The 25,567-nt window shown below is 44.2% G+C and overlaps 1 protein-coding gene across 2 annotated transcripts; it reads right to left on the bottom strand.

The window, feature by feature from the left end:
* Positions 1-9,532: 9,532 nt before the first annotated feature.
* Positions 9,533-25,344, bottom strand: LOC135524804 (alanine--glyoxylate aminotransferase-like). Of its 2 annotated transcripts, none has more exons than XM_064952640.1 (11): positions 25,292-25,344; positions 23,209-23,401; positions 22,616-22,680; positions 16,153-16,253; positions 15,970-16,040; positions 12,487-12,571; positions 12,213-12,311; positions 11,868-11,937; positions 11,513-11,608; positions 10,301-10,429; positions 9,533-9,970 (listed from the first exon to the last, which is right to left on the bottom strand). In XM_064952640.1, exons 2-11 carry the CDS (start codon positions 23,396-23,398, stop codon positions 9,863-9,865), a joined length of 1,014 nt encoding a protein of 337 aa, XP_064808712.1. In that variant the 5' UTR covers positions 23,399-23,401; positions 25,292-25,344; the 3' UTR covers positions 9,533-9,862. The 2 variants fall into 2 exon arrangements, with proteins under 2 accessions (XP_064808712.1, XP_064808711.1); XM_064952639.1 differs by lacking the exon at positions 25,292-25,344 and adding an exon at positions 24,633-24,857.
* Positions 25,345-25,567: the final 223 nt, after the last annotated feature.

Here is a 25,567-nt window from a genome sequence, read left to right on the forward strand (position 1 = left end):
AATAACCAACGAGTAATCTAACTAAAAATTCCATAACAACTACCTTATAAACACAAGTGTAAAGGGATAAAGAATATGTACATAAAGATATATGAATGAGTGATGGTACAGAACGGCATAGGCAAGATGCAGTAGATAGTATAGAGTACAGTATATACATATGAGATGAGTAATGTAGGGTATGTAAACATTATATTAAGTGGCATTGTTTAAAGTGGCTAGTGATACATTTATTACATCAATTTCTATTATTAAAGTGGCTGGAGTTGAGTCTGTATGTTGGCAGCAGCCACTCAATGTTAGTGGTAGCTGTTTAACAGTCTGATGGCCTTGAGGTAGAAGCTGTTTTTCAGTCTCTCGGTCCCAGCTTTGATGCACTTGTACTGACCTCGCCTTCTGGATGATAGCGGGGTGAACAGGCAGTGGCTCGGGTGGTTGTTGTCCTTGATGATCTTTATGGCCTTCCTGTAACATCGGGTGGTGTAGGTGTCCTGGAGGGCGGGTATTTTGCCCCCGGTGATGCGTTGTGCAGACCTCACTACCCTCTGGAGAGCCTTACGGTTGAGGGCGGAGCAGTTGCCGTACCAGGCGGTGATACAGCCCGACAGGATGCTCTCGATTGTGCATCTGTAGAAGTTTGTGAGTGTTTTGGTGACAAGACAAATTTCTTCAGCCTCCTGAGGTTGAAGAGGCGTTCACGATGCTGTCTGTGTGGGTGGACCAATTCAGTTTGTCCGTGATGTGTACGCCGAGGAACTTAAAACTTTCCACCTTCTCCACTGCTGTCCCATCGATGTGGATAGAGGGGTGCTCCCTCTGCTGTTTCCTAAAGTCCACGATCATCTCCTTTGTTTTGTTGACGTTGAGTGAGAGGTTATTTTCCTGACACCACACTCCGAGGGCTCTCACCTCCTTCCTGTAGGCCGTCTCGTCGTTGTTGGTAATCAAGCCTACCACTGTAGTGTCGTCCGCAAACTTGATGATTGAGTTGGAGGCGTGCATGGCCACGCAGTCATGGGTGAACAGGGAGTACAAGAGAGGGCTCAGAACGCACCCTTGTGGGGCCCCAACAGGGAGGGATAACCTGGACTTGTCCAATAAGAAACACTTGTCCAATAAGAAACACTTTATTTTTCTGTTGCAAACATTTTGCTACAGTGTGCAATAATGAACATTACCCAGGTAGCTCACTTCCACAGCTTCCCCATTCTCTGATGCATTAATGGCCTTTACACTGTGGTTGTTAATGTCTGTGCGCACATCTTCAATGTCCTTGGCCCCATCAATCACCTAGGAGAAGAAAGACAAGAATATGACTAATCGATATCAACTGATCCACAGGAGGACTTAATTCAGCCTTTACTTGTGTTGAATTAAGAATGGTGGATGGAAACCAAGGGCTGTGTTCATTAGTACACACTGTAGCTGCTCAAACTTTCTGCTGTACGGCTTTCTGGAAGACGCTGGTCTCATGTCATATCAAACTGGCTCCGCTGGCCTCCTCCTCTTCCTCCTCGGAGGGGTTGATCTGAAGGAACGTCTGGCTTCGGCAGCCCCATGTCAGGCATCATACACCAGCCCAGACTGAAACCCGGTAGACATACTGTAACTGCTGGTTGTTACTGGACTCTTTACCTTAGCGCTGGATCTCATTGGGTTAAAGATGTCCTCCAGTATAAAAAATAAAATAACTTTTCCTGTTAAACTGATATCCCAAGTATAACTACACTAAAGTACAACTTTTTTTTTTTTTACACAACTGCAAACTTGAAGTTGGTCTGATGGGACCTTGTGATGTCATCAACCCCCTCTCCCCCCTTTGCTTGAGGACCATTAGAAAACTAAAGGGAAAACCCTTTACACTGGTGATGACACATGACACACCTGGACCACCTATTGAGATGTTCCTTTTGTTAACCCTTTACACTGGTGATGACACATGACACACCTGGACCACCTATTTAGATGTTCCTTTTGTTAACCCTTTACACTGGTGATGACACGTGACACACTACCGGTCCAAAGTTGACCATGAAGGTTGACCGTATTTGACCATGAAGGAGAGTGATGGAGTGCTGCATCAGATGACCTGGCCTCCACAATCACCCGACCTCAACTCAATTGAGATGAGTTGGACCGCAGAGTGAAGGAAAAGCAGCCAACAAGTTCTCAGCATATGTGGGAACTCCTTCAAGACTTTTGGAAAAACATTCTAGGTGAAGCTGGTTGAGAGAATGCCAAAGGTGTGCAAAGCTGTCATCAAGGTAAAAGGGTGGCTACATTGAAGAATCTCAAATATATTTTTACTTGTATAAACACTTTTTTTTTTGGTTACTACATGATTCCATATGTGCCTGTTCAATCTTTATACATTCTTGCAAATCCTCAGACTCCTTGAATCTTCTGAAGGTGAAGGATGGTGTTGACGCAGGATTACTCGTCCGTTAACTTTTCAATAGTGACTATGGAACAGGGGAAAATATCAATATGAGATCACGATAGGAAACATAATACAGTCAGATTGATATGTATACATTATTGATAACTTCAATTTCAAATGTTCACTGGACTGCTGCCCGTTTGGTCCCTCTGGGCATGGTTCCTTTTTTTCAGTTGATGGAAAAGTGTTTTCAATGACTCCTGGGTTGGAAATCTGCATGATCTGCTGTGACTGACATCTTCGGCAGACAAATTTAAGTTCTTCAAGTGTTGGCATTATCAAGTCCCGTCCGAACAGCACAAACACTCAATTTTGTTCGACCTTGCGCCAGGGTCTGTGGAATTTGGAGGTGTGGCTACACAAGACAAGCAGCAATGTTTTTTTTTTTTATATAACTAACTGAGGTAGTGAGATCCTATTGGCGCGTTCTAGTATTTATTCGCATATTTTCATTTGGGAACACCTACTCTGTGAAGTGTGCGTGTGCTATAACTAAATTCTCCCTTGCACTCCTTAGAAACAACGCAAAGGGTGAAATCTACAAAACACAGTCCACTCAGTTTGCTACAGATTTTAGATAGGAAACAGAAAACTGTATCGATGAGAAATTGCAGAATGTCGGCTTAAATGTTGGAATGTCGGCCATCTTTTCCCCCCGGAAATTACCATATTTGGTCATGAGTGTGAAATGCCAACCGGATGCTTCACATTTATACATCTGGTGAAATATACTCTCCTCAAATATAAAAACACAACATGTAACAATTTCAAAGATTTTACTGAGCTACAGTTCATATAAGGAAAATAGTCAATTTTAAATCAATTCATTAGGTCCTAATTTATGGATTTCACTTAAATGGGTATACAGATATGCATTGGTTGGTCACAGATACCTTAAAAACAAAGTAGGGGCCTGGATCAGAAAACCAGTCAGTATCTGGTGTGTCCACCATTTTGCCTCATGCAGCACGACATCTCCTTCGCATAGAGTGGATCAGGCTGTTGATTGTGGCCTGTGGAATGTTGCCCCACTCCTCTTCAATGGCTGTGAGAAGTTGCTGCATATTGGCGGGATGTCGTACACGCAGATCCAGAGCATCCCAAACATGCTCAATGGGTGACATGTCAGTTGAATATGCAGGCCGTGGAATAACATGTTCATCTTCCAGGGAGTGTGAACAGATCCTTGCGACATGAGGCCGTGTAATATGCTGAAACATGAGGTGATGGCAGGACAATGGGCCTCAGGATCTCATCACGGTATCTCAGTGCATTCTAATTGCCATCGATAAAATGCAATTGTGTTCGTTGTCCTTAGCTTATGCCTGCCCATACAAGAACCCCACAGAACACCTGTCAGGTGGATGGATTATCTCGGTAAAGGAGAAATTCTCATTAACAGGGATGTAAACAAATTTGTGCCCAACATTTTACAGAAATAAGATTTTTTTTGTGCGTGTGGAACATTTCTGGGATCTTTTATTTCAGCTCATGAAACATCATGGGACCAATACTTTACATGTTGCTTTTATATTTTTGTTCAGTGTATCTGTGTGCAGATGGAGTAGTGATGGAGAAAGGGCTTCTGAGATAAAACAGGAAGTAAACAGTTGGGAGTTTTATTTCACCTTTATTTAACCAGGTAGACAAAGGAGGTATCAGAGGTATGAAGAGTGGAACTAGGGGCTCCATTGTGAACTAAAACAATGCTAACTAACCTGAACAACAGTATACAAGGCATATTGACATTTGAGAGAGACATTCACCGAGGCATACAGTAATCGCAGGTCTTGATTGGGAGAGCTTGCTAAAACAACAGGTGAGACAACAACAGCTAATCAGCTAAGCAGGGTATTCTAGTGGTTAGAGCGTTGGACTAGTAACCGAAAGGTTGCAAGTTCAAACCCCGGAGCTGACAAGGTACAAATCTGTCGTTCTGCCCCTGAACAGGCAGTTAACCCACTGTTCCTAGGCCGTCATTGAAAATAAGAATTTGTTCTTAACTGACTTGCCTAGTAAAATAAAATGTAAAAATTAAAACACAACAACAGGTAAAATGGCGATGACTAGGCAGAGAGGGTCAGTTAACTACACGCGGAGCCCGAGTTCGCGTCGGCTGGGTCCAACAGAAACAAAAAATAAACAGAATGGAGTACCGTGATTAATGGACAGTCCAGCAGGCATCAGCTATGTAGCCAAGTGATTATAGGGTTATGCTTGTAATAGTGGAAATAGTGTTTTGATGTTGACATGTGTGTATAGCTCAAAGACAGATGGCTGTAGAGTTTCTTGTGGTGGACGTTTTGAATGACATTTTTGCTATTGAGTCAGACTACTACCACTAACATTATATGGCTTTTGCAAGCAACTAGAAAAAGAAATCGCAGTTATGTAACTCTGACCTAAACAACTGTCTGGATGATGCTTCAACACTAAAAGTGGAAAATGAAGTCTAACATGCTAAAAAAAAATGAAATATCCCTTTATTAAGTCTCTTTGCTGAAGTGGATTTATCTGGGAATGGCATCAGCTCAACTGGAGATGAAAAGACAGATTCATGTTTGATACGTCCACCAACAGCAGTTAGGGACCGTCAACATAGTGACAAATCAACTTTTTCACATTTCAATATTTTACCTTTATTTTACTAGGCAAGTCAGTTAAGAACAAATTCTTATTTTCAATGACGGCCTAGGAACAGTGGGTTAACTGCCTGTTCAGGGGCAGAACGACAGACTTGTACCTTGTCAGATTTGTACCATAGCCATTTACTCCTAAAACTTTCAAAACTGTTTCTAGCTAACCCGATGGCATAGACACACATTGCACACACTTATTTTTTGTCGGTTTACATCTCATATAATTTTAAATTATTTATTTTAATTTCTGAAATTCAATAGCACCTTGGTCATGTGACCCACATACCTCAAACAAGGTTCAGAATGTACACTCGGTGGGCCTACACATTGCACACCCTTTAGTTTGTCCATTTGCAGCTCATGATATTTTACGATCATTTTGTCAATATTAAAATTTCAATAGCTCTTTAGTCTTATGACCTACAACCCACAAACTGCTGTCAGAATATCCACTGAGTAGCCTTACATGTAGCACACCTTTTGTTTGTCCATTTTCATCTCACACAATTTTACGTTAATTGCCTGCTCTGCTCCCCTGAAGGACAGTGTCACTCACACACCTATTCACTTGAGCCTTCTCCCTGGGGCCTTCCTGACCTCCAGGCTGGCCCCCATTGACCTGGTGACCTCTGCCTCAAGGCCTACACTCCCTGCCCGCCCTCTCCCTGGGGCCTTCCTGACCTCCAGGCTGGCCCCCATTGACCTGGTGACCTCTGCCTCAAGGCCTACACTCCCTGCCCGCCCTCTCCCTGGGGCCTTCCTGACCTCCAGGCTGGCCCCCATTGACCTGGTGACCTCTGCCTCAAGGCCTACACTCCCTGCCCGCCTTCTCCCTGGGGCCTTCCTGACCTCCAGGCGGGCCCCCATTGACCTGGTGACCTCTGCTTCAAGGCCTACACTCCCTGCCCGCCCTCTCCCTGGGCCTGAAAGTGTATAGCTTACTCCCTGGAACTACAGACCTCCAGGCCTCCACACCTACTCTCCCTACCCTGTCAACACCCCACTCACTGGGCATCACCCATCACCGTGTCTCGGCCGGGGCTCAGCCATCTCCATAACCTTGCCCACCAGGTGAACCAGGGCACCCACACTTAAGCACCCCTCCCCAGACACTAAGACATCCATATTCCCACTGTAAGGAACCACGTGCACCTGGAAATCCGAAACAGTCTCTGCACCTGGTCACCCGTCCTCTTTTCCACTCAGCGACTGAGTCCCCACTCCAACCTTCATGGCCCCCGAGTCCGGCCGCCCCTGCTCAGACTCTGAGTTCCCCCTGCCTTAATGGAGGCCTCCTCGTGCACCTGGTGACCCTTTGACTTCCACAGCGAGTCCCAACCTGACTCACAGTTTCACCAGAGGACGATCCCGGGCAGATGGGCGACCACCACCTAGCCCCCTACCTATCCAGAGCCTCATGTCAATGTCTTACGCCTTCTACCTTCCGGCCTGGCCTCGCTCACACTCTGTGTCTGGCCTCTGGCCCTTTTGCGTGCACCTGGTAACCTGTAAGTAAAGGAGAAGAAGGAGGAGGAAGATGGTGGAGGAAGATGCCTTCCGTCCCCGACAAACGCTTGGATCGAGGGCTGGCTTTCAATAGATCGCAGCGAGTAAGCTGCTCTGCTACGTACGAAACCCTGACCCAGAATCAGGTTGTCTACGAGTGATTTAGCACCAAATTCACCACAAAATGCGGTGCGCATCAGGAGCAACTTATCCGGCCGCACCCCACGACCGGCTCTACTCACCTGCCAAAAGAGACAGGCAATCCTGGGCCAACCGAAGATCCGCGACACTACGATAACTTTACATTTAGGGGGGATTCTGACTTAGAGGCATTCAGTCATAATCCCACAGACGGTAGCTTCGCAACATTGGCTCCTCAGCCAAGCACATACACCAAATGTTCTTGGGGGATTTGAGTGCGACCGCGAGGGGGGGGTACATTCCTTTTTGAATTTCATCAAGTTGACATTTAGTGATCCGTGATCCAGTGGGAACCTAGACTTCTTCCGTCCGTTTTATGGTTCCGCAGTATATCAATGGCTGTGGATGGTACTACCCACATCAGATGTAGGCCTCCCTCCCCAGACAAGCTGAAGATGCCTCTCCCCACTTCATAAGGCATGATCCAGATACATGTAATGACCTATCACTGCGGGGCCAATGGGTTTAGTCTCCGCCTCAAGTCTAGTGAGGTAGAGGAGACCCCCCCACCTACAATGTACGATGTCCCACATTCAGGGAAACCTGAGGCCTGGTAGTGTCAGCTAATGGTCAGCTAATCTCCACTACATAGAATGTGTAGAGTCCCGCATTCAGGGAAACCTGAGGCCTGGTAGTGTCAGCTAATGGTCAGCTAATCTCCACTACATAGAATGTGTAGAGTCCCGCATTCAGGGAAACCTGAGGCCTGGTAGTGTCAGCTAATGGTCCGCTAATCTCCACTACATAGAATGTGTAGAGTCCTGCACCCAGGCGGACCGGAGGCCTGGTAGTGTCCATAACCGCTAAGAACATTCCATCTCCATTTAGAGCTCCACTGTTAGCGGGTCCAGCCTAAAACCAGCGTTCGATTCAAGCCTTTGCGGTTTAGAGTTAGCTAAGTATACGGGGGACGTGTTTTAAACGTTTCACCACAGCCGCTCTGTGTTCAGACAGTGTACTTACTGGCATCAATCAGCCATCTCCCAGGACTGAACTCCCCCCTCCCAGCCAAAGCCAGGGATGCGTTCGAGCCATCATTCTCTAATTGGCTTCCTGTCAAGGTCAGGATTTGTTAACAAGCAGCAAATCATTGAGTCTGGTGGAACCGCCCTCACATTTTCATGCTTGACCGAAAGCCCCGTATTCCAGGACCGACTGACGCCTTCCTTTTAACGATCAACAGCCGTCACCATCTGCAGGACTCTCTTCGCGTACCGACTAGTACCGAGGTAACCCCCGTTTGGTTTGCACCGTTAGCGACACCTGAAAACAGATGGCATACAGGGATGGATTGGAAGAGCCCTGCTAGAGGGCTACCTCGTTATCTCCCTTACTAAGGCTCAGGACTCCTTAAGAGTCATTGTTACTCCTGCCATTTACCCACGCTTCATTGAATTTCTGCCCAGTGCGCTTCATTGAATTCAGAGCACTGGGCAGAAATCACATCGCATCAACACCCACCTCGGGCCTTCGCGATGCTTTGTTTTAATTAAACAGTTGGATTTACACCCTCAAACCTGGATTTTCAAGGGCAGGCGAGAGCTTACCGGACACTGCTGGAACTGCAATGCTTTACAGGGCTTGGGTCCCCCTCTCGGGGCGAACCCATTCCAGGGTGCTATGCCCTTCACAAAGAAAAGATAATTCTCCCCGGGGCTCCTGCCAGCTTCTCCGGGATCGGTCGCATTACCGCACTGGACGCCTCGAGGCGCCCATCTCCGCCAGTCCATGGACACTCTTCAAGGAATACCTAGGATAGGATAAAGCAATCCTTCTCACCCCCCCCCCTTAAATGATTTAGATGCACTATTGTAAAGTGGCTGTTCCACTGATGTCAGAAGGTGAATTCACCAATTTGTAAGTCGCTCTGGATAAGAGCGTCTGCTAAATGACTTAAATGTAATGTAAATGTAGTTTGAGGTCAGTAGGTCACAAATTAGGAATTTTGAAAAATGTATGTAAAATCTTGTGAGATTTTAAATGGACAAACTAAAGGGTGTGCAATGTGTTGGCCTACTAAGTGTACATTCTGAACCTTGTTTGAAGTCAGTAGGTCACATGACCAAGGAGCTATTGAAATTCGAATGTAAAAAAGTTTGTACTTTGTTTACACTCCCTAACTAATTCAACTAGGAATACAAAATGCTGCTCATATTTCCACATGTTTATTAGATTTGGAAAGCAAATTAATGTCCACATCGTGAAAGTAAGACCTGTGCAATGTTGTGCGCAATTTTTCCAACATCATGACACTTATTTGGGAGTCTCTGGCTGAAATGGTTTGAAAGCCCGAATATCCAACTTCAAACTGGTTTTACCTTGGTCTCAAACCGGTCGTTCGCTCTCCTGCAGTGTTTGGACTAGTTTGTTACATGGAGTCGTTTTCACTGCCTTGTCGATGACAGAGAGCTCCTCTTCGGCATGTCATTGTTAAATAGTGCACGAATGTATCCTTATAGCTATTGTACCGGTGTTCGGGAACTCACAAAACTAAAAGCCCTGTTGTAGCTAGCTGACTTTTTCCCCCAGACAAGGACCGATAACACACTGGAACACTTCCACGCGCTTTTGCGCAAAACGTCAACAAGGAAGGAACGTCCGGAGGCTCCACATATGGATAGTTCTTCTTCTTCAAGATCAAATGTAAGTAGCACTTGTGTAAATAGAGGGCGTAATCTACTGTTGACCGAATATTATTACTCTTTTGGAAAACGAGCGACAAAAATGTATTCAAGCATTGAAAGCATTGAGAACATTGTTTTGTTTTTAATCCAATGAAAGGAAAACACAATCACATAACATGTATTTGATTTGAAGTTTACAAAACACTTGAATCAGAGGTAACAAACAAATCATACTCTTATTTTTTTTATTCAACATATTAGAAGTTTCCATTCCATTAATTGTCCTTCCCTGATATCAAAGCTGACTTTAAACTGACTTTCAGACAGCCATGTTATAATTTGTTCTTATGGCAGTGTTTTAGCCATGTTTGACCTTGCTAGAGACAATGAGACAATGTTTACAATGTTGATCCAGACTTTGACCTTGCTATTATGGAAGCGTTTGAGCCATGTTATACTTTGCTTTTATGACAGTATCTGAGAGCATCTCTCAGGGCCTCCAGCACCATGTCGACACTGGCCTTGCTGCTGTTACCCCCCATCAGTCCTACACGCAGCACCTGGGGAGAGAGACGGGACGGGTCAGAGAGCCGGTTGCACACACAGGAGAAGGCGTGGTCGAGCCCACACAACCAACCTGTTATCGCAGCAGTAGACAATGGTTGTTATGATTAGTAAAGAGGGCTGATGATCACGATCGTAGCTACTTAAACCCATTGTCAAAGCAATGCATAATGGTTCACAAAGGTACCCCCTGCTCCCTACTATGACTGGTAACTCATCCAGAACTAAGAAGCAGCAGTAGTCCATTCTGTGCCCTGGCCTGAGACGGCCTCAGTCCTCTAACTCATTGGTTCTCAACCTTTTTTTTTGCCCCTGAAGTAACTCACCTGGCCAACGGATGGTCCCAGTCCTCCAGAGATCTCTAAGTTGTGATTCTTCATGATGTAGCTGGTGATCTCCTTCCAGTCATATCCAGGGGGTGCTACTATAGTGGTGACCGTGGGCAACCTGGCGTTCTGGCGAATGGAACCATCAATGGAAAGAGGAGTGTTTTAAGGGGTCTGAGTGTTTTGTTTTACAGTAATACATATGGAAAGAGGAGTGTTTAAACCTGTTTGGGAGAAGGGGCAGTATTTTCACATCCGGGTGTAAAGCGTGCCCAAAATAAACTGCCTGCTACTCATGCCCAGACGCTAGGATATGCATATAATTGGTAGATTTGGGTAGAAAACACTCTAAAGTTTCTAACACTGTTGAAATAATGTCTGTGAGTATAACAGAACTTATTTGGCAGGCAAAACCCTGAGGACAAACCATCCAGGAAAAAAAATGAGTTCACTGTGTTTTCAATTGTTTTTCTATGGGAAACTAGATTTCTGCGGCACCTGGTTGCAGTTCCTATGGCTTCCACTAGATGTCAACAGTCTTTAGAAATTGGTTGATGTTTTTCTTTTGAGTAATGAAGAAGTAGGGCTGTTTAGAATGAGGGTCAAGCCAAGTGGACTCTTGTTTTTCTGAATCAAACGTGCCAAATAAATGGATATTTTGGGGATATAACAAAGGAATTTATCAAACAAAAAGCACCATTTGTGATGTTTATGGGACATTTTGGAGTGCCAACAGAAGAAGATCTTCAAAGGTAAGGCATTCATTATATTGTTATTTCTGACTTTCGTGTCGCACCTCCCTGGTTGAAAATTATTTGTTATGCATTTGTGTGCTGGGCACTGTCCTCAGATAATCGCATGGTTTGCATTCGCTGTAAAGCCTTTTTGAAATCTGACATGGTGGCTGGATTAACAAGGAGGTGTGCCTTATTTTGGTGTATTGCACTTGTGATTTTATGAAAGATAAATATTTCTAAGAATTTAATTTGAATTTCGCGGCTCTGTAATTTCACCGGATGTTGTCGAAAGGAATGTCTAGCTGAGCTGAGTGTTTTGTTTTACAGTAAAACATATGGCTGTCTGCAACACAGAATAAGGTTATACTGTATGTGTAGTTAAATTATTGAATGTGTTTTTTTCCCCTCATTTGTGCTTTAAATAGACTACATTAAATAGTTTACAGTAAATCTTTTTAAGGTATTTGATACTGACCTTGTCTTTCACAAACAGTTTGAGGCCCATGTTCTCTAGGCCTTCATGGAAGTATTCTGCTACTTCCTTGTGTCTTTGCCAGGAGTTCTCCAGACCCTGGGAGAGAGTAGAGACACAGGTCTGTCATTTCATCATCACTAAAACACAACTACCGTGCCCAATGCTGCTTTAACATATTCCTGTTTACATTTTCAATGAGAGAGAGAGAGAGAGAGAGAGAGAGAGAGAGAGAGAAAACATATATCAGAGTGCTAGGATATAATTTATCCCTGTGAATTATCTTATGATTCTATAAGATGTAACTCTATCTAAGAGTGTGAATGGCATCATGATTTAGGAACCAGGCTAAAGTCACCTGTTCAGCGAGGATAGCCAGACTCTCCCGGAGAGAGTAGAAGGCAGACACAGGCGCAGTGTGGTGGTATCTGTTCAGAGGAACAACAAGTCAGACTCAGTACTGTCACCAATGATACATTCTGCTTTACTTACATTCTGAGCTGAGATTCCCTTGACATTCACAGGAACATCATGTTAAACTGTGTTTTTTTTTTGTCCAGGTAGATCAAACTGTTAAACTGTGTTTTTGTTAAGGTAGATGATGTCATAGAATGTGGTGTTAGATGATGTCATAGAATGTGGTGCTAAACGATGTGTTGGTGATACAAGGCTCTGATGTAAATGCATTATGGGGGAGTCTCACATTCTAGCAGGTTTGCCGTCACAACCCCAGTAGTTTGCCAGCCAGGTCATGTCCAGGAAGAACGACACTGGCTTTGTTTTCCGATTGAACACTTTCTGACTGGATAGAAGCAGAAAATATGTGCTCATAGAAAGAAAATACATTCGATAGGTTGTTATTGTTTAATTTGCTTCGTAAATATCAGGTCATTTTTGTACCATTTAAAAAGTGCTTCCAACCTGTATCTTTTTTTCTCCTACATTTCTAAAGCTATGGACTAGAACACCTTCCTCACCAAGCTCTTTCACTGAAGGAAATGGGAGCGGTCCCAGGTGGGGCATTTAGAACCTTCTGTGAGCCAGAGTACAGGATGTCGATACCTGAAGAAAACACAAGGAAACATAATGAACTTGACTTGTTAAATTTCAACCTGAAAATCTGTTAGCTCTGATGGCAGTACAATGAATGAAACGAGGAGTGATGCTATTATCACATGTAATATGTAGCAAAGATATAGGCAGGGTTCTGGTGCATGTCAATAGTCCAACGAAGCTTCATAATAAGCATCAACACAGGCAAGCTTCCCCCCCAGGGTCTTTAACTAGCTTCCCCCTCAGGGTCTTTAACTAGCTTCCACCTCAGGGTCTTCAACTAGCTTCCCCCTCAGGGTCTTTAACTAGCTTCCCCCTCAGGGTCTTTAACTAGCTTCCTCCTCAGGGTCTTTAACTAGCTTCCTCCTCGGGGTCTTTAACTAGCTTCCCCCTCAGGGTCTGTAACTAGTTTCCCCCTCAGGGTCTTTAACTAGCTTCCCCCCCAGGGTCTTTAACTAGCTTCCTCCTCGGGGTCTTTAACTAGCTTCCCCCTCAGGGGCTTTAACTAGTTTCCCCCTCAGGGTCTTTAACTAGCTTCCCCCTCAGGGTCTTTAACTAGCTTCCCCCTCAGGGTCTTTAACTAGCTTCCTCCTCGGGGTCTTTAACTAGCTTCCTCCTCGGGGTCTTTAACTAGGTTCCCCCTCAGGGTCTTTAACTAGCTTCCCCCTCAGGGTCTTTAACTAGCTTCCCCCTCAGGGTCTTTAACTAGCTTCCTCCTCGGGGTCTTTAACTAGGTTCCCCCTCAGGGTCTTTAACTAGCTTCCTCCTCAGGGTCTTTAACTAGCTTCCTCCTCAGGGTCTTTAACTAGCTTCCCCTCAGGGTCTTTAACTAGCTTCCTCCTCAGGGTCTTTAACTAGCTTCCCCCTCAGGGTCTTTAACTAGCTTCCCCCTCAGGGTCTGTAACTAGCTTCCCTCTCAGGGTCTTTAACTAGCTTCCCCCTCAGGGTCTTTAACTAGCTTCCCCCCCAGGGTCTTTAACTAGCTTCCCTCTCAGGGTATTTAACTAGCTTCCCCCTCAGGGTCTGTAACTAGCTTCCCTCTCAGGGTCTGTAACTAGCTTCCCTCTCAGGGTCTTTAACTAGCTTCCCCCTCAGGGTCTTTAACTAGCTTCCCCCTCAGGGGCTTTAACTAGTTTCCCCCTCAGGGTCTTTAACTAGCTTCCCCCTCAGGGTCTTTAACTAGTTTCCCCCTCAGGGTCTTTAACTAGCTTCCTCCTCAGGGTCTTTAACTAGCTTCCCCCTCAGGGTCTTTAACTAGCTTCCCCCTCAGGGTCTTTAACTAGTTTTCCCTCAGGGGCTTTAACTAGCTTCCCCCCCAGGGTCTTTAACTAGCTTCCTCCTCAGGGTTTTTAACTAGCTTCCCCCCCAGGGTCTTTAACTAGCTTCCCCCTCAGGGTCTTTAACTAGCTTCCCCCTCAGGGTCTTTAACTAGCTTCCCCCTCAGGGTCTTTAACTAGCTTCCCCCTCAGGGTCTTTAACTAGCTTCCCCCTCAGGGTCTTTAACTAGCTTCCCCCTCAGGGTCTGTAACTAGTTTCCCCCTCAGGGTCTTTAACTAGCTTCCCCCTCAGGGTCTTTAACTAGCTTCCCCCTCAGGGGCTTTAACTAGCTTCCCCCTCAGGGGCTTTAACTAGCTTCCCCCTCAGGGGCTTTAACTAGCTTCCCCCTCAGGGTCTTTAACTAGTTTCCCCCTCAGGGTCTTTAACTAGCTTCCCCCTCAGGGTCTTTAACTAGCTTCCCCCTCAGGGTCTTTAACTAGCTTTCCCCTCAGGGTCTTTAACTAGCTTCCCCCTCAGGGTCTTTAACTAGCTTCCCCCTCAGGGTCTTTAACTAGCTTCCCCCTCAGGGTCTTTAACTAGTTTCCCCCTCAGGGTCTTTAACTAGCTTCCTCCTCAGGGTATTTAACTAGTTTCCCCCTCAGGGTCTTTAACTAGCTTCCCCCTCAGGGTCTTTAACTAGCTTCCCCCTCAGGGTCTTTAACTAGCTTCCCCCTCAGGGTCTTTAACTAGCTTCCCCCTCAGGGTCTGTAACTAGTTTCCCCCTCAGGGTCTTTAACTAGCTTCCCCCTCAGGGTCTTTAACTAGCTTCCCCCTCAGGGTCTTTAACTAGATTCCGCCCTCAGGGTTTTTAACTACTTTTCCCTCAGGGTCTTTAACTAGCTTCCCCCTCAGGGTCTTTAACTAGTTTTCCCTCAGGGTCTTTAACTAGCTTCCCCCTCAGGGTCTTTAACTAGTTTCCCCCTAGGGTCTTTAACTAGTTTTCCCCCAGGGTCTTTAACTAGCTTCCCCCAGGGTCTTTAACTAGCTTCCCCCTCAGGGTCTTTAACTAGCTTCCCCCTCAGGGTCTATAACTAGTTTTCCCTCAGGGTCTTTAACTAGCTTCCCCCTCAGGGTCTTTAACTAGCTTCCCCCTCAGGGTCTTTAACTAGCTTCCCCCTCAGGGTCTTTAACTAGCTTCCCCCTCAGGGTCTTTAACTAGTTTTCCCTCAGGGTCTTTAACTAGCTTCCCCCCCCAGGGTCTTTTACTAGCTTCCCCCTCAGGGTCTTTAACTAGCTTCCCCCCCCAGGGTCTTTAACTAGCTTCCCCCTCAGGGTCTTTAACTAGCTTCCCCCTCAGGGTCTTTAACTAGCTTCCCCCTCAGGGTCTTTAACTAGCTTCCCCCTCAGGGTCTTCAACTAGCTTCCCCCTCAGGGGCTTTAACTAGTTTTCCCTCAGGGGCTTTAACTAGTTTTCCCTCAGGGTCTTTAACTAGCTTCCCCCTCAGGGTCTTTAACTAGTTTTCCCTCAGGGTCTTTAACTAGTTTTCCCTCAGTGTCTTTAACTAGCTTCCCCCTCAGGGTCTTTAACTAGCTTCCCCCTCAGGGTCTTTAACTAGCTTCCCCCTCAGGGTCTTTAACTAGCTTCCCCTCAGGGTCTTTAACTAGCTTCCCCCTCAGGGTCTTTAACTAGCTTCCCCCTCAGGGTCTTTAACTAGCTTCCCCCTCAGGGTTTTTAACTACTTTTCCCTCAGGGTCTTTAACTAGCTTCCCCCTCAGGGTTTTTAACTACTTTTCCCTCAGGGTCTTTAACTAGCTTCCCCCTCGGGGTCTTTAACTAGCTTCCCCCTCAGGGTCTTTAACTAGCTTCCCCCTCAGGGTCTTTAACTAGCTTCCCCCTCAGGGTCTTTAACTAGTTTCCCCCTCAGGGTCTTTAACTAGCTTCCCCCTCAGGGGCTTTAACTAGGTGGTCTTGATAAACCTGTCTGTGTATCCCGGAGCAACAGGTGTCTCTGTAACACCGATGTGATCTTTGCTCATCCCTCTCAACAGGAACTCTGTTATTCCTGCAGGGTCCTTGTGCAATTTGCTACAGGGTCACGACAACACCATGCCTTATTTGTCAATGTAAAGTGGGGCACCTGCCTTCATACCTTGTTTGTCCATGTGAAGTGGGGCACCGCCCATTGAAGCCACACAGTCAACGAGAAACAGACAGTTGTGCCTTGCAGAAAGAAAGGAGAGGGCGCAGGTACCATATATATTATCTGTTGGGTTTCTATAAGCATTTATATTGACATGGAAGCTGAAGAGGTGGGGTAAAAGGGGCTCTTTACTTGTGACATATATCTCCAATGCCATCTAGTGGATGGACTACCCCTGTGGAGGATTCACCGTGGGTGAGGAAGAACAGCACAGGCTTGTGTTTGGCCAGGGCCTGGGGAGAAACAGACCAGAAATACCAGTCTCGATGCACAGAATGAAATAAGGCCCTGGTCTAAAGTGATACACTACGTAGGGAATAGGGCTCTAGTCTAAAGTAGTGCACTACATGGGGAATAGGTGCCCTGGTCTAAGGTAGTGCACTATATAGGGAATAGGGCCCTGGTCTAAAGTAGTGCACTATATAGGGAATAGGGCTCTAGTCTAAAGTAGTGCACTATATAGGGAATAGGGCTCTGGTCTAAAGTAGTGCACTACATGGGGAATAGGTGCCCTGGTCTAAAGTAGTGCACTATATAGGGAATAGGGCTCTGGTCTAAAGTAGTGCACTATATAGGGAATAGGGCTCTAGTCTAAAGTAGTGCACTATATAGGGAATAGGGCTCTGGTCTAAAGTAGTGCACTACATGGGGAATAGGTGCCCTGGTCTAAAGTAGTGCACTATATAGGGAATAGGGCTCTGGTCTAAAGTAGTGCACTACATGGGGAATAGGTGCCCTGGTCTAAAGTAGTGCACTATATAGGGAATAGGGCTCTGGTCTAAAGTAGTGCACTATATAGGGAATAGGGCTCTGGTCTAAAGTAGTGCACTATATAGAGAATAGGGCTCTGGTCTAAGGTAGTGCACTATATAGGGAATAGGGCTCTGGTCTAAAGTAGTGCACTATATAGGGAATAGGGCTCTGGTCTAAGGTAGTGCACTATATAGGGAATAGGGCTCTGGTCTAAAGTAGTGCACTATATAGGGAATAGGGCTCTGGTCTAAAGTAGTGCACTATATAGGGAAGAGGGTTCTGGTCTAAAGTAGTGCACTATATAGGGGATAGGGCTCTAGTCTAAAGTAGTGCACTATATAGAGAATAGGGCTCTGGTCTAAAGTAGTGCACTATATAGGGATTAGGGCTCTGGTCTAAAGTAGTGCACTATATAGAGAATAGGGCTCTGGTCTAAAGTAGTGCACTATATAGGGAATAGGGCTCTGGTCTAAAGTAGTGCACTATATAGGGAATAGGGCTCTGGTCTAAAGTAGTGCACTATATAGGGAATAGGGTTCTGGTCTAAAGTAGTGCACTACATAGGGAATAGGGCTCTGGTCTAAAGTAGTGCACTATATAGGGAACAGGGCTCTGGTCTAAAGTAGTGCATTATATAGAGAATAGGGCTCTGGTCTAAAGTAGTGCACTATATAGGGAATAGGGCTCTGGTCTAAGGTAGTGCACTATATAGGGAATAGGGCTCTGGTCTAAAGTAGTGCACTATATAGAGAATAGGGCTCTGGTCTAAGGTAGTGCACTATATAGGGAATAGGGTTACACTTGGGACGCACATTGGTGTATCGGATAGCAGCAATTTGCTGTAGATGAAGGTTAGGGTAGGAGTATCTACACCTATAGATTAATGTTAGGGTAGGAGTATCTATACCTGTAGATGAAGGTTAGGAGTATCTATACCTGTAGATGAAGGTTAGGACAGGAGTATCTATACCTATAGATGAAGGTTTGGGCAGGAGTATCTATACCTATAGATGAAGGTTAGGGCAGGAGTATCTATACCTATAGACGAAGGTTAGGGTCGGAGTATCTATACCTATAGATGAAGGTTAGGGTAGGAGTATCTATACCTATAGATGAAGGTTAGGACAGGAGTATCTATACCTATAGATGAAGGTTAGGGCAGGAGTATCTATACCTATAGATGAAGGTTAGGGCAGGAGTATCTATACCTATAGACGAAGGTTAGGGTAGGAGTATCTATACCTATAGATGAAGGTTAGGGTAGGAGTATCTATACCTATAGATGAAATTTAGGGTAGGAGTATCTATACCTATAGTTGAAGGTTAGGGCAGGAGTTACCTATAGATGAAGGTTAGGGTAGGAGTATATATACCTATAGATGAAGGTTAGGGCAGGAGTTACCTGTAGATTATGGTTAGGTTTGTAGTATCTATACCTATGGATGAAGGTTATTGCAGGAGTTACCTATAGATGAAGGTTAGGGTAGGAGTATCTATACCTATAGATGAAGGTTAGGGTAGGAGTTACCTGTGGATGAATGTTAGGGCAGGAGTTACCTATAGTTGAAGGTTAGGGCAGGAGTATCTATACCTATAGATGAAGGTTAGGGTAGGAGTTACCTGTAGATGAAGGTTAGGGTTGTAGTATCTATACCTATAGATGAAGGTTAGGGTAGGAGTATCTATACCTATAGATGAAGGTTAGAGTAGGAGTATCTATACCTATAGATGAAGGTTAGGGTAGGAGTGTCTATACCTATAGATGAAGGTTAGGGTAGGAGTATCTATACCTATAGATGAAGGTTAGGGTAGGAGTATCTATACCTGTAGATGAAGGTTAGGGTAGGAGTATCTATACCTGTAGATGAAGGTTAGGGTAGGAGTATCTATACCTGTAGATGAAGGTTAGGGTAGGAGTGTCTATACCTATAGATGAAGGTTAGGGTAGGAGTATCTATACCTATAGATGAAGGTTAGGGTAGGAGTATCTATACCTATAGATGAAGGTTAGGGTAGGAGTGTCTATACCTATAGATGAAGGTTAGGGTAGGAGTGTCTATACCTATAGATGAAGGTTAGGGTAGGAGTGTCTATACCTATAGATGAAGGTTAGGGTAGGAGTATCTATACCTATAGATGAAGGTTAGGGTAGGAGTATCTATACCTATAGATGAAGGTTAGGGTAGGAGTATCTATACCTATAGATGAAGGTTAGGGTAGGAGTGTCTATACCTATAGATGAAGGTTAGGGTAGGAGTATCTATACCTATAGATGAAGGTTAGGGTAGGAGTATCTATACCTATAGATGAAGGTTAGGGTAGTAGTATCTATACCTATAGATGAAGGTTAGGGTAGGAGTATCTATACCTATAGATGAAGGTTAGGGTAGGAGTATCTATACCTATAGATGAAGGTTAGGGTAGGAGTATCTATACCTATAGATGAAGGTTAGGGTAGGAGTGTCTATACCTATAGATGAAGGTTAGGGTAGGAGTGTCTATACCTATAGATGAAGGTTAGGGTAGGAGTATCTATACCTATAGATGAAGGTTAGGGTAGGAGTATCTATACCTATAGATGAAGGTTAGGGTAGGACTATCTATACCTATAGATGAAGGTTAGGGTAGGACTATCTGTACCTATAGATGAAGGTTAGGGTAGGAGTATCTATACCTATAGATGAAGGTTAGGGTAGGAGTATCTATACCTTTAGATGAAGGTTAGGGCAGGAGTATCTATACCTATAGATGAAGGTTAGGGCAGGAGTATATATACCTATAGATGAAGGTTAGGGCAGGAGTATCTATACCTATAGATGAAGGTTAGGGCAGGAGTATCTATACCTATAGATGAAGGTTAGGGCAGGAGTATCTATACCTATAGATGAAGGTTAGGGTAGGAGTATCTATACCTATAGATGAAGGTTAGGGTAGGAGTATCTATACCTATAGATGAAGGTTAGGGTAGGAGTATCTATACCTATAGATGAAGGTTAGGGTAGGAGTATCTATACCTATAGATGAAGGTTAGGGTAGGAGTATCTATACCCATAGATGAAGGTTAGGGTAGGAGTGTCTATACCTATAGATGAATGTTAGGGCAGGAGTTACCTATAGATGAAGATTAGGGTAGGAGTATCTATACCTATAGATGAAGGTTAGGGTAGGAGTATCTATACCTTTAGATGAAGGTTAGGGCAGGAGTATCTATACCTATAGATGAAGGTTAGGGCAGGAGTATCTATACCTATAGATGAAGGTTAGGGTAGGAGTGTCTATACCTATAGATGAAGGTTAGGGTAGGAGTATCTATACCTATAGATGAAGGTTAGGGTAGGAGTATCTATACCTGTAGATGAAGGTTAGGGTAGGAGTATCTATTCCTGTAGATGAAGGTTAGGGTAGGAGTATCTATACCTGTAGATGAAGGTTAGGGTAGGAGTGTCTATACCTATAGATGAAGGTTAGGGTAGGAGTATCTATACCTATAGATGAAGGTTAGGGTAGGAGTATCTATACCTATAGATGAAGGTTAGGGTAAGAGTGTCTATACCTATAGATGAAGGTTAGGGTAGGAGTGTCTATACCTATAGATGAAGGTTAGGGTAGGAGTGTCTATACCTATAGATGAAGGTTAGGGTAGGAGTGTCTATACCTATAGATGAAGGTTAGGGTAGGAGTATCTATACCTATAGATGAAGGTTAGGGTAGGAGTATCTATACCTATAGATGAAGGTTAGGGTAGGAGTGTCTATACCTATAGATGAAGGTTAGGGTAGGAGTATCTATACCTATAGATGAAGGTTAGGGTAGGAGTATCTATACCTATAGATGAAGGTTAGGGTAGGAGTATCTATACCTATAGATGAAGGTTAGGGTAGGAGTATCTATACCTATAGATGAAGGTTAGGGTAGGAGTATCTATACCTATAGATGAAGGTTAGGGTAGGAGTATCTATACCTATAGATGAAGGTTAGGGTAGGAGTGTCTATACCTATAGATGAAGGTTAGGGTAGGAGTGTCTATACCTATAGATGAAGGTTAGGGTAGGAGTATCTATACCTATAGATGAAGGTTAGGGTAGGACTATCTATACCTATAGATGAAGGTTAGGGTAGGAGTATCTATACCTATAGATGAAGGTTAGGGTAGGACTATCTATACCTATAGATGAAGGTTAGGGTAGGACTATCTGTACCTATAGATGAAGGTTAGGGTAGGAGTATCTATACCTATAGATGAAGGTTAGGGTAGGAGTATCTATACCTTTAGATGAAGGTTAGGGCAGGAGTATCTATACCTATAGATGAAGGTTAGGGCAGGAGTATATTTACCTATAGATGAAGGTTAGGGCAGGAGTATCTATACCTATAGATGAAGGTTAGGGCAGGAGTATCTATACCTATAGATGAAGGTTAGGGCAGGAGTATCTATACCTATAGATGAAGGTTAGGGTAGGAGTATCTATACCTATAGATGAAGGTTAGGGTAGGAGTATCTATACCTATAGATGAAGGTTAGGGTAGGAGTATCTATACCTATAGATGAAGGTTAGGGTAGGAGTATCTATACCCATAGATGAAGGTTAGGGTAGGAGTGTCTATACCTATAGATGAATGTTAGGGCAGGAGTTACCTATAGATGAAGATTAGGGTAGGAGTATCTATACCTATAGATGAAGGTTAGGGTAGGAGTATCTATACCTTTAGATGAAGGTTAGGGCAGGAGTATCTATACCTATAGATGAAGGTTAGGGCAGGAGTATCTATACCTATAGATGAAGGTTAGGGCAGGAGTATCTATACCTATAGATGAAGGTTAGGGCAGGAGTATCTATACCTATAGATGAAGGTTAGGGCAGGAGTATCTATACCTATAGATGAAGGTTAGGGTAGGAGTATCTATACCTATAGATGAAGGTTAGGGTAGGAGTATCTATACCTATAGATGAAGGTTAGGGTAGGAGTATCTATACCTATAGATGAAGGTTAGGGCAGGAGTAAAAATACCTATAGATGAAGGTTAGGGCAGGAGTATCTATACCTATAGATGAAGGTTAGGGCAGGAGTATCTATACCTATAGATGAAGGTTAGGGCAGGAGTATCTATACCTATAGATGAAGGTTAGGGTAGGAGTATCTATACCTATAGATGAAGGTTAGGGTAGGAGTATCTATACCTATAGATGAAGGTTAGGGTAGGAGTATCTATACCTATAGATGAAGGTTAGGGTAGGAGTATCTATACCTATAGATGAAGGTTAGGGTAGGAGTATCTATACCTATAGATGAAGGTTAGGGTAGGAGTTACCTATAGATGAAGATTAGGGTAGGAGGATCTATACCTATAGATGAAGGTTAGGGTTGTAGTATCTATACCTATAGTTGAAGGTTAGGGTAGGAGTATCTATACCTATAGATGAAGGTTAGGGTAGGAGTTACCTGTAGATGAAGGTTAGGGTTGTAGTATCTATACCTATAGATGAAGGTTAGGGTAGGAGTATCTATACCTATAGATGAAGGTTAGGGTAGGAGTATCTATACCTGTAGATGAAGGTTAAGGTAGGAGTTACCTGTAGATGAAGGTTAGTGTAGGAGTATCTATACCTATAGAAAGGTTAGGGTAGGAGTTACCTGTAGATGAAGGTTAGGGTAGGAGTATCTATACCTATAGAAAGGTTAGGGTAGGAGTTACCTATAGATGAAGGTTAGGGCAGGAGTTACCTGTAGATGAAGGTTAGGGCAGGAGTATGTATACCTATAGATGAAGGTTAGGGTAGGAGTATCTATACCTATAGAAAGGTTAGGGTATGAGCAGATCAAATGAGATGTGTGTCATTACCCGATCAATCTCTTCACTGGTGAAATACCCCCCTGCAGTTGTCACAATGGAATTAACTCTGGCACCTGTTGGGTTGATGGGAAATGTATTATGTTAATCACAAATGTATCAATTCAAAGGGAACTTCCTCATTGGGCAAAGCCACGGTATTTGAAACAAGGTCCTTAATAACCAGGTGTGCTCGCAGGCGTGTAATTAGGGTGAAACTGCTAGCTAGTTAGCGGTGCACGCTAGTAGTGTTTCAGTTGGTGACTTCACTCTCTCTGAGACCTTGAACTAGTTGTTTCCCTTGCTCTGCTAAGGCTGTGGCTGTTGTTGAGCGATGGGTCACAATGCTTTGTGGGAAGGCAGTTGTTGATGTGTTCAGAGGGTCCCTGGTTCGAGCCCAGGTTGGGGCAAGGAGAGGGACAGAAGCAAAACTTTAACAAGCAAAGGTCATGGTTACCCAATGACACCCTATCCACTATATAGTGCACTACTGTTGACCAGGACCCATAGTGCACTGCTGTTAACCAGGACCCACTGCTGTAGGGCTCTTGTCAATAAAAGGGAACAGGGGGCCATATGGAACATATCCCATAACAATCAAGTACCTATCCTCTCTGCCATGTCTGCTGCCCGTTCTCCCCAGATCCCATTGACCGCGGTGAGAACCCCCTCCCCTGGCTCGACGGCGTTGAAGATGGCACACTCCATGGCCGTGTGTCCTGTGCCACTCACTGCTATTGTCATGTTGTTCTGAGTCTGGAAGGCATATTGGATCCCACTCTTGATGTCACTCATGATCTAGAATACCAAACAAACACAGTAAAGAGATGATTATGGGATCAAGAGTCTGTCTGGATGACACTTGAGTATTACGAAGTGTACCGTGTGTGTTATGTCTAGTGTGTAGTGTGCAGGGTCTTCTTGTGTTACACTGCAGTACTGTGTGTCTTAAGACAATTTTTTTCCCCTCGGGACGTTAAACTTCATCCGATTCTATATCTGATTTAATGATTGGGTACGTTTGTCTCAGCACTGTAATAGGTTCGATGGGTAGTGAAAACGGATTTAAAACACTTTTACATCAGTTGAACGCAGAGCCGCCGACATGCTGTGTTTCGGGTCCCGCCGGGCCGACTCAAATGTTGTTATTTACATATATATTTTTTTTAACTCCGTCGGGGGGGGTCTCAACTTACTGTTGAAAGATAGAATACACATGTATCGTCAGACGTTTTCCACTTATGTCAGTAACTCAATTAGTCCATGTCAGCTAACATGTTTTTGGATTGCTAAGGAAGGTAGCTGTCTAGAGCCTTTGTAGGCCTAATCGTTGCCATGCCGACCAGGCACGCGCTCAAGGGGACCTCCAGGGAACCTCCATTTTGATTTTGGTAGTCATTCTCACACCGATATCATGTGAACGTGACATAAGTCATGGCAAGAATGTGAGGAATTGCAGTAAATGTACTTCACACTAACCAGGAATTGCAGTAAATGTACTTCACACTAACCAGGAGTTGCAGTAAATGTACTTCACACTAACCAGGAGTCCATCCAATTATTTTAATTGTACCTTTTATTTAACTAGGCAAGTCTGTTAAGAACACATTCTTATTTACAATGACGCCGGGGAACAGTGGGGTAACTAGATTGTTCAAGGGCAGAACAACAGATTTTTACCTTGTCAGCTCAGGGATTAGATCCAGCAACTTTTCGGTTAACGGCCCAACGCTCTAACCACTAGACTACCCTGCAATGACAGGCCTGATGGAATCAGCAAATTTGTTGGTAAACTTTCCAAATGTCATAAAAATGAAATACACTAGACAAGGTGGGATCTTTTTTTTTTTTGCGTCATTAAAATTAATTATGCCGAGAAATTATATTGATATAATGACCAAAGTAAACTTTGGAGTACGCAATATATATACGCAATTCAACCATTTATGCGTAAATCCTGCATTATTTATTTTTGCACGGTTACCTTTCATTGAGATTGATTGCTCATCACCAAACTTTGTAGACATACCTCGAGCATTTCTGGATGCATGTGACCGATGATGGGCTCGGCCCCTGCCGCTAAGATGCGGAGAGGAACATTGGACGGTCCGGGCCCAAACATGTGTCTCCGCGGAGCCACGAAGGTTTTCTGGAGACATTTAGGTGGCGGGACGGAGACGGAGATGGACGACATGGCTCTAGCTGGGTTTGTTGACAGTGTGGATATGATAAAATTGCACGGTCTGGACTCTTGACTCCGTAAGCAGCCTGACAGACACACACCTCTCACCTGACATTTAAACCCCTCCCACTTCTATGTTTGGTTTGCATTACTGTTTTGACGGGTGAGGATTTCGTTCAAGCAAACCTTTCGTTGTTTACTCTTGAAAAGTGTTTTTGAATTTGATCAGAATGTATAAAACCATGTATTACACACTTATTTTTTTTGTTCAGGTCACATGTTTGTTCCCGGTAATGTGAACACCATTGTTCAACACCACATTTACAAAGGTTAACCATTAACCACCAATGCTTCAGTAGGCCATTATATCACAACACTTCTAGGAAGAATTCAACACACACTCATTTTTTCCATTCCAATCAAATAAACCTAATAAAAAAAAAAATATGACCTTGATACTTGTCTAATAAAATGTAAATATATATATATATATACCTGTTATATACCTGTTTTTATGGTGTTTTGTTTTGTGGTGAGCTGATATGGTTTCCTTGATCACTTCTAATGTGTCTGTTTGGTCAGTGGTTACTCAGTGATACAGAGAGGCAGTGAACAGGCACAGGAGACCAAACCCCCCCCCTCCCCCCACTCTTTTCTAGTTCCTAATCCGTTATCCCTTGGAATCGAGTCAATTCGGGGGGGGGGGGCGTTGTAAAGACTCTCAGTGGGCTTTTGTTCATTTCAACACCTTGCACGTTGCAACACCAGTGAAGTATCTGTAC

The sequence above is a fragment of the Oncorhynchus masou genome, chromosome 31 (assembly GCF_036934945.1).
Source record: "Oncorhynchus masou masou isolate Uvic2021 chromosome 31, UVic_Omas_1.1, whole genome shotgun sequence".
Classification (NCBI taxonomy): Eukaryota; Metazoa; Chordata; class Actinopteri; order Salmoniformes; family Salmonidae; genus Oncorhynchus; species Oncorhynchus masou.